The sequence below is a fragment of the Priapulus caudatus genome, unplaced genomic scaffold (assembly GCF_000485595.1).
Source record: "Priapulus caudatus unplaced genomic scaffold, Priapulus_caudatus-5.0.1 Scaffold1674, whole genome shotgun sequence".
NCBI classification, from domain to species: domain Eukaryota; kingdom Metazoa; phylum Priapulida; class Priapulimorpha; order Priapulimorphida; family Priapulidae; genus Priapulus; species Priapulus caudatus.
In genome coordinates, this window is record NW_014578735.1 from 41,703 (window position 1) to 58,004 (window position 16,302).

The window sequence follows — 16,302 nt, forward strand, 5'->3', positions numbered from 1 at the left end:
CTCAGAGATAATGGGGGGGAGGGGGGATACTCGAGTAGGTGGGAAATGGAGGAGGTTCAAGATACGGGGTAAGGAGGAAGGAGAAGGGAAGAGAGAGTAAGAAGGGGCAGGTAAGAGAAGACAAATGTTGGGTGGGGAAGACAACACAGAGAGGGAGAATGTAGACGACTCGAGAAAGGATGTGGGTGGGACGTAGAAAAGGAAAGTGGCGGTAATGAGAAGAAACATGAATAGGGAGGGGCGAGAGAGATGGTGGGAGAAAAGGAGAAAAGGGGAGTAACAGACAGCAAACTAAGTAGATATATAGACAGATAAATAGATAAATAGATAGATACATAGATATAGCGATAGATAGATAGATACATAGATATATAGATAGATAGAGAGAGAGAGAGAGAGCGACAGACAGAAAAACAGACATACAGGGAGGGGGGAGGCAGAGAGGAAGGGATGGAGCCAGGGAGGCAGGGAGGTAGATAGATTGATAGATAGAGAGACAGATAGTGAGAGGGCGACAGGCCTCCAATCCAACCTTCATCTTCATCCATGCACTCTCCAGCATCCACTTCTTTGCCAGCCTCGTAGCCTTCCTGCGGCTCTCCATCCTACACCTCCGACCAACACCTTATATATCATGCTGACCTTCCTAACATCCATACTAGTGCTTCAGTCTATCAAGTCGTAATTACCATGTGCATGTTGGCGAGACCAGAAGGCGCAGTCTAGTTTGCTGCTTGTAGATCGATTAGCTACGGTTACCACTGAGATGATCCACACATGACATTAGATCATCTACGAAATGCCATTTTATGAAATTTGAAAACACATGCCGGGTTTGGAAAACAGGAATTGATTTGGAAAACGGAATTTGATCTTGAAAACAGGGATTGATTTGGAAAATGGGGATTCATTTTGAAAGCAGGAATTGATTTGGAAAACGGAAACCTATTTTGAAAATGGGAAATAATGTTGAAAACGGAGATGTGGTTTTGAAAACGGTAATTGATTTTGAAAACAGAAATTTATCTTGAGAACAAAATTTTATTTTAAAAATGGAAACCGATTCTGATCACGGTTGATTTTTAGAACGAATTACATATTTTTAGGAAAAACAAAATTAATTGGAAAAATAGTAATCGAATTTGAAAATGACAACGGATAATAAAATAATTTTAATCGGTATGTGAAATCCAAAAAAATTCGGGTGTCAGTCTTGGGGCACCGTAATTTTATCAAGATAATTTTTTAACTAAAAATACTTTTCAGACCGGGCAGATCAATAATCAATCAGGTGAGAGGGGTAATCCAAAATGGCATGTGTGATGTGCTCACTAGCGCATGGGCACCCTGCACCACAGGGTACAGGTTAATGCCTGGCTATGAGCGTGGGAAATATGTGTGGCCTCATCTTAGAATCGTATCCGCTAAAATACTAAAAACCTATGTGCCCATATCTCAGAATAGTGTGAAGTAAATCAAAGTACAAATAAAAGTAATAAACTATAAATCTAAACGTCCTGCTATAGATTTAGATCTTAGCTAGGACGCGAAGGTCGGAAATTACATTTGGATATCGAAATTTTATTAAAATTTTTTGTAACTGTTACGAATATTTTGAAACGGAATTTGAATTTGAATTTCGAAAATTTTGCCAAAAACCTGTGACCAAACAATTTGCATAAGGAAACGTGTGTGGAATATATACGCGCTTGCCTCAGAATAGAATCAATTAACAAAAATAGTAAATAAATACCCTGCCGGATTGATTGCTATCACAGCGAGGGCACGAGGTCGGAGCGGAGTTGAATTTTAAATTTCAATAAAAAAAATTAAGTAATTTTGAATAGTGAAATTGAGATTGGACGTGCAATTTTGCAAACGAAACTGTGATCAAATGGTATAAAACTTGTAAAGGAAACACGCGTGTCCATATCACTCTGAACAGAGTGGTATGAAGTAACAAGTAAAACAATCATTCACTGACTAAGTATCCTGGTTGTTTCAATGACAGCTCAGCGAATGGATGCGGAAGAGTGAAGGCAGCGAGTTACTCCTCCTGTGTGGTGGACTCATCGTCAGCAGCTGGGGTGTCGATTGCCACCTGAAGATAGAGTAAGACACATAGGAGTGCTTGCGCAAGCCCGCATATTCACGCTCGCGTACAGCACAGCGCACGCACGGCATACGAGCGTACGGCACAACACACGCATACATACACACACACACACACACACACACACACAACACACACACACACACACACACACAAAACACAGCACGGCCGCCGCGAAAACAATAGGCGTTCCGCTACACTACGCTGCGGACAATATAAACCATTACTGCGACGCGTTTGCCTACATTTTTCAAGAATTCATTACTACAGTAAAAACCCCGTTAGTAGGGAAACTGACGGGTGTCATAAGGAAAAAATAATTGTATTAGCGGGGTTTCGTATTAAACCACTTCACCATATAGTTTAGCCCCGAATTAACAAAGAAATTAAATTAATTGCGATTACAAGGGGCGGACGGGGGGCCCTGAGCGGGCGCGCGGGCGTGGGGTGTGTACAAGCGCTAATCTTACTACTATATATTTATATAGGGTTTATATCAAAAGTAGATTAATAAATATGCGTTCTATTATCTATTCTTGTTTAATATGTATAGAATTAAGAACTTTAGTAACGTTAAATTGTGTCACAAATAGAATAACAATTACTGACAAGCCTAAATTCGCTCATTCAATTTACTACTATTCATTACCTGACAGTCCACCCTAGTACGACTAACGGCAAAGGAAAAATACATCGTATTAGGCGGTTCCGTTATTATATTAGCTTTAATTTGAAGAGGAAAAACAGAAGGATTAGAAGTGTGTGTAGAAAGTGTTTTATATTAGAAATGAATATTACCCGGACGAAAATTTTATGTTAGGTAACAGGATCCTTGTGTATTATTGTCTCACTATAACGTCAATATTTTACTAAAAGATTACTATGGAATTCGGCGGCCGGGATTTTAGAGAAATCATCGTAGTCTCATTCAGCGTAACGAGGCGAATATAGGCACGCCGGGAGGCAGTATTCTCGCTACCTTCTACTTCCGCACCACGTCGAGATTAAGAAATTTTTAGTATCTATGTATGATGATAATCGACACGTGTTGAACGTGCTTGTGCGAAGCAGCTAAACATAAGCTTGTAAATAGTGCGTGCATTGATATGATATATGCCGTCGGCATAACGTATTGCGCCATGACACGCCGCGTTTCACACCGGACGTTTTTAGGTCCGAGCCCTAATTGGCCCGTTGCCAGATTTGAGCTCGAGCGAGCGTTCACACGCAACGGTGTTTGGCCGAGCCTAAATTTAGGCCCGCCCTGCCAGTATTTGGTTCCCATCGAACACGTCGGACCAGGCCCGAGCTGCAAATTTTAGCACCCAGCTTTCGGCGAGCGCGTAGAGCGGAGAATTCGGCCTTGAACATATAGTCCAAAACAGTTATTTACAAATTTAGAAAATTTTTGCATTCAGTATGCACGTTTCAAGATTGATATTGAATCGGAACGATAAGTAAACAATCTGATCGTACATAACGCCATCTCGCGACATACTGCCAAAGTATCTGTGAGATATTTGATGCAATAAAATTTGTTTGATTTGACATTTGTGACATTTGACAGACAGTATTCACTTTGGCTACCTACGTCGCTGTGAACGCTCCGACTCAACCCGGCCGACCGCCAAATTTTGGCCCGAGCCAAATCTCAGCCCAATTTTGCGCCTCGAGCCAAACATAGACCCGTGTCGAACGCACTTATAGTTTTCCTCGCTGTACCTCAGTACTTATTACCTTAGCGTAGTTTTTTTTATTTTGCCCCGCATCTGGGGCACCTGCCCCCCTTCCGCAGGAGAAGTTATGCAGGCCCTTGTGTAGGTACCTTTTCAAGGAGAACCCTTGCACGTACGTGCCCACCAAATCATTCAGATAACCTAAGTATAATCTCTCCGTTTGTGAGCAAAAGCTACGAGGTTATGTTTTCTTAATACCGTTTCGGTTACAACCGCCGTTCGGTGATCCGCCAACCGCTTTTTACTGCCGTTTTTCTCGCGTGTCTACGTGATTCCCCGTTCTACCGGTTATTCCCCGTTCTACTGGATTATTCCCCGTTCTACTGTATTGCCACCGCTTCTACCGGTAATTACCCGTTCTATGGTTATTCCCCGTTCTACTGCGTTATTCACCGTTCTACTGCGTTCGCAAAAAGTGGGAGGGGGGCAAAACCAACCCGGCTTAGAACGCGAGTTTGCGGATCTAATGACTGGACCACGGTGCGAAGCGACAAGTCACACGTGTAACTGCGAATAAAGTGGCTGATCTGTCTATTTCATCAACTAAATATGCCGTAAGTTGTAGAGTTATGGCTTTAATCGGGAACCGTATACGCGGGTAATCATTTTATATGTATCGTACTGTATGATATGTATGTTTGTGGTTGTATGTATGTGTGTGTGTGGTGTGTGTGTGGTGTGTTTGTTGTGTGTGCCGTGTGGCTGTGTTGTGTGTGTGTGTGTGGGGAATGTGATGTGTGCGTGTGTGTTTGGATGTGTGTGTGTGTGTGTGTAGTGTGATGTGTGTGTGCTCTGGTTGTGCTGTCGTGTGTGGGCTGTGATGTGTGTGATATGGTATGTATGTATGTATGAGATGTATGTATGTATGATATTGTATGTATGTAATGTATGTATGTATGTATGTATGTATGTACTGTATGTTGTATGTAGTGTATGTATGTATGTATGTATGTATGCTACTGTATGTATTGATGTATGTTGTACTGTATGTATGTATGTATGATATGTATGTATGTATGTAATGTATGTATGTATGTATGTAATGTATGTATGCTATGTTGTATTATCGGTATGTGATGCTATGTATGTTCGTATGTACTGTACATGTATGTATGTATGTATGTATGTATGTATGATGTATCGTATGTATGTATGTATTATGTATGTATGTATGTTATGTATGGTATGTATGTATGTATGTATGTATGTATGTATGTACTGTATGATATGTATGCTATGTATGTATGTATGAATAATGTATGTAATGTATCGTATGGTATGTATGTATGAATTATGTATGTCATGTATGTATGTAGTATGTAATGTACTGGTCATGTTATTATGTATGTATGTATGTATTGTAATTATGCTATGTATGTATGTATGATGAGAGTTGTATTGTAGTATGTATGTATGTATGTATGATTGTATGTAAATGTATGTATGGTACTGTATGTATGATAATGTATGTAATGTATGTAGGTGTATGTATGTAATGTATGTATGATATGCTATGTCATGTATGTGTGTATGTATAGTATGTACTGTTATGTAATGTATGCTATGTATGTATGTATGTACTGTATGTATGTCATGTATGTATGTATGTATGTATGTATGCTATGATATGTATGTATGTATGTATGTATGTATGGTATGTACTGATATGTATGTAATGTATGTATGTATGTATGTATGTATGTATGCTATGTCATGTATGTATGTATGTATGTATGTTATGTATGGTATGTATTGTTGTATGTATGCTATGTAATGTATGTAAGTATGTATGTATGTATGTATGTATGTATGTATGTATGTATGTATGTATGTATGTAGTATGATGTATGTATGTATGTATGTTATGTATGTATGTATGTCATGTATGTATGTATGTATGTATGTATGATACTGGCTATGTATGTATGTATATGTATTATGTATGTATGTATGTATCGTATGTATGTATGTATGTAATGTATGTATGTATTGTATGTATGTATGTATGTATGTAATGTATGTAATGTATGTATGTATGTATGTATGTTTATGTTATGTATGTTATGTATGTATGTATGTATGATATGTATGTATGTATGTATGTATGTATGTATGTATGTATGTATGTATGTAGTTATGTATGATGTATCTATGGGTTATATCCGGTATTTCCCTTTTTATTTTTTGATACGTTTCCACCGTAATTTCACCTTTTACGCGGATCATTTATATATCGGGTACGCCGGTAATCTATTATATTGAACCGGTGACATCTATTGTCTCTATGGTGGCAACGCGTTATTCTGTTAATATAGGTAGGCTCGTGCGTGTCTATGTCTCCCTGCGTAGCTGGCCGGAACCAGAGCCGCGGTAGCGCCGGATTTTATTTTGGGGGCGGCAATGCATGCAGCACGTGAATGTTGCGATCAGGGGCGTAAATCCGTACCGAGCGAGTGGGGGGGGGGATGATCGGCGTAGCCATCACACATACTAGCACGAGCGTAAGCCCACAATGATTTACACACACGCGCGCGATCGCGCACGCCACGAACATACATTACACACACACCAGGGGCGGATTCGAAGATTTTGAAAGCGGGGTGTCCAGGAAGAAATAAAGGGCACTTTTTTTTGGCCTTACTTTTCTTGGTGTTTTAAAAAGCTGCCGAAGGCCACTTTGGGGGGTTTGGGGGACCTCCCCCAAGATTTTTTTTAAAAATTGGTGGCATTCTGAGAGCATCTGGAGCAGTAATTTTGATGTCTAGAATGCAAAAATTTATCAGATCAGGTCCCCCGACACCTGCGGAAACCTCTTTGCCCATTTCTAAGTTTTTATAACGAATTTACATATATATAAGGAAATCTTTATCAGAGAAAACTAGGCGCTAAACAAGATTTTTTCATGGAGCACAATATAAGAGAGTGGATACTGTGTTGTGTGTGCGCCGCGCGCGTGTGTGTGCGGCGGTGCCAGTGTGTGTGTGTGTGTGTGTGTGTGCGTGGCATGCGTGTGTGTGGTGTTGTCTGTGTCTGTGTGTGCTGTGTGCGTGCGTCGCGTGCGTGCGTGCGTGCGTGCGTGCGTGCGCGCGCGCGTGCGCGTGTGTGGTATGCATTTTTTTCCTTTTTTTGTAGGTTAAAAAGGGGGGTCCGGCACCCTCGACCCCCCTCTGGATCCGCCCCTGCACACACACACACACACACCACACACACACACACACACACACGCACAACGCATATACACACACACACACACACACACACACACACACACACACACACACACACACACACACACGCGCGCGTACATACATTTTTACATGCATACTAACATGCACGCACATGGCAAATTTGACAACCGTACGTTTTGGCACGTGCCCGTAGCCATGCCAGTGCTAGGGGGGTCTGGGGCATGCCCCCCACAAAAATTTGAATATTTAAGCCATTTTGGGCCAATATTTGAGCCGTTTTGGGGGGGCGACCGCCCCACCGCCCCCCTGGCTAGCGGCCTGGCTCGGAACGTACTGGGTACGGTTCGCGTATACCGCGAACCTACCCTCGGTAACTATCCTCGATATGCGTTAGGGTTTGAGTAGGCGTAGGCGACTCCCTAGACTCGTTAGATATTATACTATACTTATATACTCGGCATATTAGATAGTTACCTGGGTACGGTCCGGTAATTACCGGAACGATCCCCTGGTAACATTTAATATGCCGGACCGTTACCTCGCTACTCCATATTATGTAATAAGTCTAACGAGTCTACGGAGTCGCCTACGCCTACTCCCTAACCCTAACCCTAACTCCAACCATAACCCTAACCCTAATCATATCAAATAGTTACCAGGGTACGTTCCGGTATACCGGACCGTACCCAGGGTACGTTCCGGCAGTACCCAGGGAGACATAGACCCTATGAGCATTATAGTTAGGTACGGTGATGGGCGTTGACAGTCAGATATGCGGTAGCCGTTAACTTAGTACGACTACGAGTTTTCTCTGACCAAAACCTAGCTCTAGTACTATAGTATAGCCCTTCGCTCCGCCGCAGTTATTACGTTATTGTTTTTATAATAAGGATTGAATAAAAACACACGAGATTGCACGGCTAAATCTGAAAATCCAACGTTTGCTAGCCCTAATCAACCTGTGACTTAGTTATTATGTTGAATTCAACAAACCAGAGCTCAGGATCTACCTCAAACATTCCCCTACCACCATACGTAATAGGTTCATTATTTTACCATACACTTTCACAAGTTTATTTTAAACAAAAATACTGTTTGTACCTGCATCGCCGTCCATCGGTAACTTAAAAAACTCCATGATAACTTATAATATATATCTAGGTAGATTAAGTTCAGTGAACGTTGGACAATTGGATTCCGATATTATAGCCGTGTACGCTCTAGGTTTTACTGACTCATGTGTAACTGGGTTATGTAAAACCCTGCTATATATTGTATTATTACTGTGTTTTATTATGTAGTCGTTCTAAGTGAACATGTAAATTCTAGTTATTTTATTGATCTATATATAGGACAATAAGCTAATTTCACATCTCAAAAAGTGGTGCATTGAGGGTAGAAATTTTCTGGCTACAAAACAGACTACTAGTATGTAAGGTCAAAATTTTGACTATATGGTACACAGTGCTTGCTTTAGCAATTTTCAATTTTGTACAAACCATTTTCACACCCGACAGTGCCATATCTTGTATCCGCCTAGAATGTTTAAGTTATAAATAAAAGTCTATATAGCATTTCCTGATGAGAAATTGATGTTATGTCAGTGTATATTTCTATTGGTGTTACTTTAAGTTGAGTGTTAAATTGAAATTTCATTTCAGATATCATTGGGAGAAGCACTTGCATATAACTACTTTGCTGGCTACCTAAATCTGGTATTGTCTAGTGTGGCTGATAGGATCAGCAGCAGTAAATATGGCCAAAGCACAACAAATAAGAAGTTGTTTATTCTAATCCCTGCTAATGGTGAGATGTCAGGGAAGCTGCAGGACGTCGACAAGAGCATACGACAGGTTGGAACGTTAGCTCCATTGATGATAGACAGAGCTGGATTCAAAAGAAAGTACCCTAATAACGTCTATGGATCAGTTCATAATGAAAAGGTAAGCACAAGTGTCAAGTGGAAAAAGTTTGTTCATAGAAGTAAGGCCTCAATTCAAATCCCACATTTAGGAGTTACCGATTTAGAACTAGCTTGACGACTGAGGGCCATCTAAAAAGAAATCTTTCTACATCTGGTTACTATAAACTTCAGTAATCATGTATCAGTGTAATTAGATGCAACTACAGGAATGTGTTATTAATATGATTACTACATGGATATTAATCACTGGTGTATAAATAAAGTATGCAAAGTGGCGCACTAATGTATTATATATGGTTGCTATATCGAATGGTATTTACGGTTGTTTTGATAATATTTTAGGAAGTAACATTCGTTGCCGACATGCCAGCAAATCTGCTCACGCTCCGAGACATGACAGAAGATTTCGAGCTGACTGGCTTCACAGAGCAGGATAAGCTGCACGAGGTCCAGAAGTATGCTGCGTTCTTGAAGAAAATTCTAGAGAGGCAATCCCATCTGGCTGGGACGTACGAAATTGTTGTCTACAATGGTAAATCTGTGTTAAAACTTTCTGTGTGAAAACATTACACCACCACAGCATAAATGTTAATTTTGCCGAAATTGTTGATAATACAGCAGATCACTAGGGAAGTGCAACGATATGATTGTTTTTGTGTGTGGTGGGGACAGGTAAGGGGGGAGCATTTACATGGAATGTAATTTTGAGACTGGGGTTTATAGAAAGACCAAAACCGGAGAGATTTTATTATGTGGTGCTTCCTGAATGCAATTTGGTATTAGTTTGAAGGAATTATTTCAAATTTCAGGAAGAATGGCTTTGAATAGTATAGATTTCTAAGCATTTGCTATGAAGAAAAAATGTATAGCAGTCTCACCCATCTTTAAGACTGTCCTAAATGTTAATAAGCAAAAAAACTTGTGATAATATAACATATCTTGTTTTTGAACTTTTTACAGGAGATGCTGCGATGATGGATGCTGTTCAGCACTTTCTTTGAAATTGAGGCGAGGCCATACTTAAAAAATTCTATGTTTGCTGTCCCCAGACCCATGATTTTTTTAGTGGGTAGGTTATGCCCGGCGCACACGTGAGTTATTTTACTCAAGTAAAATGACGCATGAGTCCTTTTACTCACGTGTGCGGCGGATTTTCGTTGAGTAATTTGACTCGTGCGTCGGGCTCACGTGTCGCCGGGCTTTAGGCGAGATTTTTTTATAATGTTGGTTTACAGATCCGCCGACCCGAATTTTCAAGAAAAACGAAAAAAAATAAAAATTGAAAATCTGTATTTTTTTCCCCGCCGACCTTTTCTCTAAGAAATATGAATAAAAAAATTTAAATGTAAAAAACAAAAACAGTTTATAACAAAAGTAAAAATAATTACAAGTTGAATTTTGTTTTCATTTAGTTTTCTTAAAATACTTTGATATATCATGTATAACAGTATCACTGTATTTTGACTTGTTTGATCTGACAAAACGACAATTTTTTTTTACCCTACCGAGTCAACAACAACAACAAAAATTCTGTAAACCAAAAAAAAAAAGGTGGCCTTGGTAGGTCTTTTTTTGTGAGGCATAATAGTTATTTTAAGTCTGTCCTCGTGTTTGCCACACATGCTTTGTGTTTCAGTCTTAACTATAAGGAATGTATATGCACCTTCCACAATACCAGTAGAAGAGTTATATTTATATTTATATAGACAAAATAAACAACAACAACAAAGAAAAAAGAAAAAAATAGAACCCAAAATGTAAAAAAAAACTTTTGGGTAGCGGCTATTTTCGTGGGTCGGTCGGTGGACAGCAAACATAGAATTTATTAATTATAATATTATATAAATTTAAAAAATAGAGTTTCTATTTCTAATTATTATATTTCGAGGTTATCTTTCATAATAAACTAAATTCTTAGTAGTTATTATAGACAATAAATTGTCATGGAAGAAACATATTACTTATAATATAGCCAATGAGGTTTCAAGAGGAATAGGAATAGTGACAAAAATCAGATGTTACTTAAATCGACCAACTGTGGTGAATTTATATTATACTTTTATCTATCCTTATTTCAGGTATTGTATTCACATATGGAGAAGTAGGCCTACCTACCAAACGTCACTAACTAAGCTTGTCATTCTTCAGAAAAAAATTATCAGAGTAATTACATTTTAACCGTATCGTGCTCATACTGAATCACTTTATAATAGTCTGGGGGTATTAAACCTTAAACAAATATATATATTTATGGTGGGTTTGTTTATGTACAACTGGAGAATCGAAGAACTTCCTAAAATCTTTAACAATATGTTTCATTTAAATTTTAACATTTATGGTTATTACACCAGACAAAGGGAAAATGTTCACATAAATGTTGTACGCGCAAATATCCGCAAAATGTCCATATCCTACCGTGGGGGTCTTATTTTGGGGAAAATTTAAGCTAAAATTAGCATAAATACTATAAAAAATGTCTTTGCATTTAAGAGATGCTTAAGAAAGCTTATCATGAGTAATATGATATGTTAGATATCTTTGCATTACCACTTATTGTTGTTTTTCTGTTTCGGTAAATGCACCTAGTATTGTTTTCTTGTTTTTCTTTTGTACTTTTTCTATGCACTCTTTATGATATTTAATTGGTGTGACAGAAACGGGGAATCATAAATCCTGTTTGGATTTCATTCGACATTTGCTATAGGGGGCCTATATATATATATGCAAAAAATAAAAGATTTTACGCTTATGAAAACTATAATCATGTTCATTAAATGAAAGTTTCAAATTGCTACTAGTTTAAAAATAAAAGTAAATTTGCAACTAATTGTCTCATAACATCTAGGACTATTTATCTCTAATAAATCAAATGGAGTGGAACGGTCACAGGAAAGCTGGTAAAGTGTATCCGCTATCACATCAATAAAACGCACAAGAGATTATAGTTTAAACATGAAGGTACCACGGAAAAGATTGATGTGATTTATTTTACAATAAAACTAAATCAAAGTATAAACAAACAAACAAAATATGTATTGTAAATACATTTGTAGCGTCTGCTACACCCTTCTCTCTCCCGCCATCCCTCTCCCCTTCTTTCCTTTCCCTCCTCTTTCTCCGCACCCCTTCCCTCTGCCCCTCTCTCTTTCTCCCTCGCTCTCTCTCTCTCTCTCTCTCTCTCTCTCTCTCTCTCTCTCTAGCGTTTGCCTACATTTTTCCAAGAATCATTACTACAGTCAAACCCCGTTAGTAGAAAACTGACGGGTCAAAGAAAAATAATTGTATTAAGCGGGTTTCGTATTAACCACTTCAACATATATTAGCCCCGAATTAACAAAGAATAAATTATGGATTACAAGGTGTGTACAAGGTATTTTATATATTTTATATAGGTTTATATCAAAAGTAGATAATAAATATGCGTTTATTATCTATTCTTGTTTATATGTATAATTAAGAACTTTAGTAACGTTAAATTGTTCACAAATAGATACAATTACTGCAAAGCCTAAACTCCTCATTCAATTACTACTATATTCATTACTACAGTCGCACCCCGTTAGTACGAAACTGACGGGCCAAAGAAAAATAATCGTATTAAGCGGGTTCCGTATATTATATTAGCTTTAATTTGAAGAGAAAAACAATGGATTAGAAGGTGTGTAGAAAGTGTTTTATATAGAAATGAATATACCGGGACAGAAAATTTTATGTTAGTAACAGGATCCTTGTATTATTGTCTTCATATCAAGTCAATATTTTACTAAAAGATTACTATGAATCGGGCCGGGATTTAGAGAAATCATCGTAGTCTCATCAGCGTAACGAGCGAATATGGCCGCCGGAGGCAGTATCTCGCTGCCTTCCTCTTCCCACCACGTCGAGTAAGAAATTTTTAGGTATCTATGTTGATGATAATCACACGTTTGAACGTGTGTGCCAAGAGCTAAACAAAGCTGTAATAGTGCGTGCATATATGATATATGCGTCAGGCATATATCATATATGCGTCAGGCATATATGATATATGCGTCGGCTAACGTATTGCGCCATGACACGCGCGTTCACACGGACGTTTTTGGTCCGAGCCTAATTAGGCCCGTGCCAGATTTGGCTCGAGCCGAGCGTTTACACGGACGTTTTTGGCCCGAGCCTAATTAGGCCCGTGCCAGATTTGGTCCCATCGAAAACGTCGGACCAGGCCCGAGCCAAATTTTAGCACCAGCTTTCGGCGAGCGGTAGAGCGGTAGAATCGGTTGAACTATAGTCCAAAACAGTATACAAATTAGAAAATTTTGATCAGGATGCACGTTTTCAAGATTGATAATTGAACTCGGAACGTAAGTAAACACTCTGAATCGTACATAACGCCATCTCGCGACATACTGCCAAAGTATCTGTGAGATATTTGTGCAATAAAATTTGTTTGAATTTGAATTTGAATTTGACAGACAGTATTCACTTGCGTAGCCTACGTGTGAACGCTCCGACTCAAACCGGCCCGAGCCAAATTTGGCCCGAGCCAAATCTAGCCCATTTGGCTCGAGCCAAACCATGACCGTGTGAACGCGACTTATATGTTTTCCTCGCTTACCTCAGTTACTTATTACCTTAGCGTATTTTTTTATTTTGCCCCCGCATCTGGGGGCACCTGCCCCCCTTCCCGCAGGAAGTTATGCGGCCCTTGTGTAGTCCATTTTCAAGAGCAACCCTAGACGTACGTGGCCCACCAAATCATTCAGATAACCTAAATATAATCTCTCCGTGTGAGCAAAAAGCTACGAGGTTATGTTTTCTTATACCGTTTCGGTTAAACCCCGTTCGGTGATTCCGCCAACCGCTTTTTACTGCGGTTATTCTCCGTTCTACCGGTGATTCCCCGTTCTACCGGTTATTCCCCGTTCTACTGGTTATTCCCCGTTCTACTGGTTATTCCCCGTTCTACCGGTAATTACCCGTTCTACTGGTTATTCCCCGTTCTACTGGTTATTCCCCGTTCTACTGGTCCAAAAAGTGGGAGGGGGCAAAACCAACCCCGGTTAGAACGCGGTTTGCGGATCTAATAGACTGACCACGGTGGAACGACAAGTCACACGTAACTGCGATAAAGTGCTGATCTGTCTATTTCATCAACTTAATATGCCGGTAAGTTGTAGAGTTATGGTTAATCGGGAACCGTATACGCGGTAATCATTTATATGTATGTATGTATGTATGTATGTATGTATGTATGTATGTATGTATGTATGTATGTATGTATGTATGTATGTGTGTGTGTGTGTGTGTGTGTGTGTGTGTGTGTGTGTGTGTGTGTGTGTGTGTGTGTGTGTGTGGTGTGTGTGTGTGTGGGTGTGTGTGGTGGTGTGTTGTGTGTATGTATGTATGTATGTAGTATGTATATGTATTATGTATGTATGTATGTATGTATGTTGTATGTATGTATGTATGTATGTAAATGTATGTATTATGTATGTAGTATGTATGTTGTAATGTATTGATGTAGTGTATGATGTAGTATGTATGTATGTCATTTATGTATGTAATGTATGATGTAGTATGGTATGTATGTATGTATGTATGTATGTATGTAAGGATGTAGTATGTATGTATGTTATGGATGTATGTATGTATGTATGTATGTAGTATGTATGTATGTATGTATGTAATGTATGTACGTTATGTATGTAGTATGTAGATAGTAGTATGTATGTATGTATGTAGTAATGATATGTATGTATGTATGTATGTATGATGTATGTATGTATGTATGTAGTATGTATGTATGTATGTAGTAATGTATGTATGTATGTAAGGGGGGGGGGGGGGGGGGGGGGGGGGGGGGTAATGTATGTATGTATGTATGTATGTATGTATGTATGTATGTATGTATGTAGTAGTATTATGTATGTTGTATGTAATGTAATGAGTAGTATGTATGTATGTATGTATGTATGTATGTATGTATGTATGTATGTATGTATGTATGTATGTATGTATGTATGTATGTATGTAATGTAATGTATGTAAATGTATGTATGTATGTAGTATGTATGTAATAGTATGTATGTACCTGTATGTATGTATGTTGTATTGTATGTATCTATGTATGTATGTATGTAATGTATGTATGTAGTATGTATGTAATGTATGTATGCTATTAGTAGATGTAGTATGATAATGTACTGTATGTATGTATGTATGTAGTCGTATGTATGTAATGTATGTATGTATGTATGTATGTATGTATGTATGTATGTATGTATGTATGTAAGTAAGTATGTATATGTTATGTATTGTATTATGTATGTATGTATGGTATATGTATTATGTATGTATGTAGTATGTATGTATGTAGTATGTATGTATGTATGTATGTATGTGTAGTATGTATGTATGTAGTTTATGTTAGAGTAGTATGTATGTATGTATGAGTATGTATGGATGTAGGATGTAGTATGGTATGTATGTATGTATGTATTATGTTGTAGTTTGGTTATGTATGTATGTGTAATGTATGTGTATGTATGTAATGTATGGTATAGTATGTATGCTATGTATGTATGTATGTATGAATGTATAGATATGTGCATGCATCTATGCATCATGTAATGCATCATGTGATGTTGATGTACTATCGTGTGTAGTACTACGAGTTATTGTTCTCCCTTTTTATTTTTTTGATAGTTTCCCACCGGTAATATTCAATTTACCGGGAGATTTATTATATCGGGTACGCGTAATGCTATTATATGGGCGTGAGGCATTATTGTATCTATGCTGAGCAACAAGCGTTATTACTGTTAAATTAGTTAGGGCTCGTCGGGTCTATGCCCCTGGGTTTACTGGCGGAACGCTAGGCGCGTAAGCGCAGGATTTTATTTTGGGGGGGCGGCAATGCATGAGCAGTGAAGTGTGGCGAATCAGGGCGTAAATCGTAGCCCGAGGAGTGGGGGGGGGGGATGGGAGTGTGGCGATAAGCCATCACATACTACACCGAGCGGTAAGCTCCACAATAATTACACAGCACGCGCATCGCGCACCCACGGCACGAACACATACATACACACACACACAGGGCGGATCCAGAAATTTTTGAAACAGGGGTGTCGCAGGAGCAAAAAGGGCACTTTTTTTTGCTTGACTTTTCTGGTGTTTTAAAATAAGCTGCCGAAGGCCACTTTGGGGGGGTTTGGGGACCCCGCCAAGATTTTTTTTTTAAATTGTGGGCATTCTGAGAGCACTCTGAGCGAGTAATTTTGATGTCGTAGAATGGCAAAATTTATCAGATTCGGTCCCGCCGACACCTGCGAACCCTCTTTGCCGCATTTCAAAGTTTTTATA

General features: G+C 38.8%; 1 protein-coding gene across 1 annotated transcript; it reads left to right on the forward strand.

The window, feature by feature from the left end:
* Positions 1–4,368: 4,368 nt before the first annotated feature.
* Positions 4,369–11,788, forward strand: LOC106817307 (stimulator of interferon genes protein-like). The gene is made up of 5 exons (XM_014821970.1): positions 4,369–4,404; positions 8,699–8,980; positions 9,304–9,493; positions 9,922–9,969; positions 11,040–11,788. Exons 1-4 carry the CDS (start codon positions 4,399–4,401, stop codon positions 9,960–9,962), a joined length of 519 nt encoding a protein of 172 aa, XP_014677456.1. The 5' UTR covers positions 4,369–4,398; the 3' UTR covers positions 9,963–9,969; positions 11,040–11,788.
* The last annotated feature ends 4,514 nt before the right edge of the window (positions 11,789–16,302 follow it).